This window comes from Neopelma chrysocephalum, unplaced genomic scaffold (genome assembly GCF_003984885.1).
Source record: "Neopelma chrysocephalum unplaced genomic scaffold, ASM398488v2 Primary Assembly neopelma1_95875, whole genome shotgun sequence".
Taxonomy (NCBI): domain Eukaryota; kingdom Metazoa; phylum Chordata; class Aves; order Passeriformes; family Pipridae; genus Neopelma; species Neopelma chrysocephalum.
In genome coordinates, this window is record NW_020924527.1 from 1 (window position 1) to 2,633 (window position 2,633).

At 52.2% G+C, this 2,633-nt stretch overlaps 1 protein-coding gene across 1 annotated transcript in view; it reads right to left on the reverse strand.

Moving 5' to 3' along the window:
• Window positions 1-443: 443 nt before the first annotated feature.
• Window positions 444-2,633, reverse strand: part of LOC113981029 (nuclear respiratory factor 1) — a gene marked incomplete at its 3' end in the record, with an annotated part of 6,586 nt that continues 4,396 nt past the window's right edge. The window contains exon 4 of the mRNA XM_027708268.1: window positions 444-601. Within this exon, the coding sequence (XP_027564069.1) occupies window positions 444-601 (158 nt within the window). The remainder of the gene's footprint in view (window positions 602-2,633) is intronic.

Here is a 2,633-nt window from a genome sequence, read left to right on the forward strand (position 1 = left end):
GGGAGACCTCCTCACTCTCTGCAACTCCCTGACAGGAGGGGGGAGCCAGGGGGGGGTTGGTCTCTTTTCCCAGGCAACTCTCAGCAAGACAAGAGGGCTCAGGGTCTCAAGTTGTGCCAGGGGAGGTTTAGGTTGGATATTAGACAGAATTTCTTTGCAGAGAGGGTGCTCAGCCATTGGAATGGGCTGCCCAGGGAGGGGGTGGATTCTCCGTCCCTGGAGGTGTTTAAGGACAGACTGGATGTGGCATCAGTGCCATGGGCTGGGAACCACGGCGGGGTTGGATCAAGGGTTGGACTGGATGATCTCGGAGGTCCCTTCCAACCCAGCTGATTCTGTGATTCTGTGATTCTATGAAAAGCCTCCCTTAGGACTGCTCAGAGGGGTCTCTGCAGTGCTGCAGTGAAACCCTTGGAGGTGCCAGGTGTTCCCAGCCCCCGTACCTGTTGAGTGCCATGGTGACAGTGGCTCCCTGCTGCATCTCCTGGGACGCTGCCACGGCCGCCTCTGCCAGCGATGCCACCGCCTGCGTGGCCTCCGACGCCTGCGTCGTCTGGATGGTCATCTCACCCCCCTGTAGCGTCGCCCAGTTCTGCTCCACCTGCCAGGGACAGCACCAGGAGAGGACAGGAGGGTTGGGTGTCGCCCCGTGGGTGGGTGGGTGGCTGCTCCCTAAAGGAAAATTCCTAAAGTGGAATTCCTAAGGTTTCAAGAAGCGCCCGCACGGTCCTGCCAACACTCCGGCTTTGAGGGGGGGAAAAAGAAAGGGGAAGGCCTGGATCCACCTGGGAATGTTGCTGGGCACCACCACCCTCCATCAGCATGTTCCATAAACATCCGTGAAGGCCCTCAGCCACCCACAGATCCCTCTTGTCCAGCCAAATCCGCAACAAAACGGGACAACATTGTTGTTGCCGTACCCGGATCACGGGCTGGGATTTGATGGATTAGCTCTGCTAAATGGCCATAAATGAAACACAATGAGTTCCATCTCAAATTGAGGAAGAGCCTCTTCCAACGGAACTTGGGATCAGCTGCTCGGGGAGGGTGTGGAGCGACCCTCTCTGGAGATATTCCAACCCCGCCCGGATGAGCTCCTGTGTCACCTGGTCTGGGTGGCCCTGGTTGGACTGGGTGACCCCCAGAGGCCCTCCCAACCCTAATAATTCTGGGATTCTGTGTTTCTGCAGTGCTGGAACCCCAGCACGGATCAGATCCCTCAGGAAAACGGGCTGTGTTTGCCTCACAGTTTCCATTTGCATCATCCGCTGCCATTCTGGGGAACGATCCATGTTCCCACCTGGGATTTCTTTGTGCAGCACCTGCAAATTCCAAGGGGTTTGAGCCAACTGGGATGTCTCTGTGCTGCTCAATAAAAGATGATGTGGATGGGAGTGATCTTACAATTCCCTGGCTCCAGACCTTTCCATTAATAAATATTATATTACTTAAAGTTCGCCCATCTCAGTTGCTCATTTCCCACATTTCTCCGTTTGGGATTTCACAGCCCATGAGACAATGAATGTGTGGCCACAAAATCCACCAGGATGGGAACTGGAAATATGGACTGAACCCCCAAAAAAGCTGAGGAAGTGGAGGATGAAGGCCCATCACCCAAAATCCTGCTGACTTCTTTGCAGGATGATGATGATCTTCCTCCAACTCCCATCCCTGTCCTCATCCCCAAAAACGTTTCAGGGCCACTCCTGGTGAGTGGAGACACCCAAATGCTGCAGGAGGTGAGGGGAAAACCCACCTCAGTTTGTTCAGATGGTTAAAATGGTTAAGAAGGTAAAAATTCCACAGAAACTTTGCTGCCTTTGGGCAAGACAAGGATTAATCCCAACATGGGAAGGAGAGGGAGGAGAGGAGAGGTCCCAGTGGCTCTGTGCTCCCTAACAGGGATGGAATAAGGAAAGAAGGAGTGGAAGGAGGGACCTTCCAGGCTCTTCTCCCCACTGACACCAAGGTTTTCCTGCTGGGATATTTTGAAAGGGTTGAAAACAACCTTAAAAACGATCCAGTTCCACCCCGGGGGGAGACACCTTCCACTGGACCAGGTCTCTCCAAGCCGGCCCGGGATGGATGAGCCACATCCAGCCTGATTTGTTGCCTCTGGAAAATTCCTTTCAGCTCTCAGGAGATATTAAAGAAAAAACTTGGAAAGCCTCGGGGCAGCTGCCAAGTGCCTCAAGGTCACTGCGGGCTCCCGGGATGTGGGATGGGAGCAGGGGCTGGAGCTCGGCAAAGCTGTTCTGTGCTGCCACCTCTCGCCGGGACACCCCAGAGGGACCTGCAGCCTCACCCAGAGGGGATTTGGGGGCGAAGAGGGGGGAAAAGGAGTGAATTTAAAAAAAAAATTCATATTCTTGAAGGAATGTTTGGTAAACACACAGAAAAAAAGTGTTATTTGATTAAAAAAAAAGTAGCGGGAAAATAAATGTGTGCAAGTGTAAGAGGTCGGGATCAGGCACTGGAGTGCCAAACAAAATACAAAATAGATAATCTACAGGAGGTATATTGAAATGGCAAACAAAAACACAAAATAAATAATATATTGGAGGTATAAAAAGAAAAAAGTAGGAGATTCAGACCTAAGGTTTCCACCATAACTGTGCTTGTACAATCCTGAG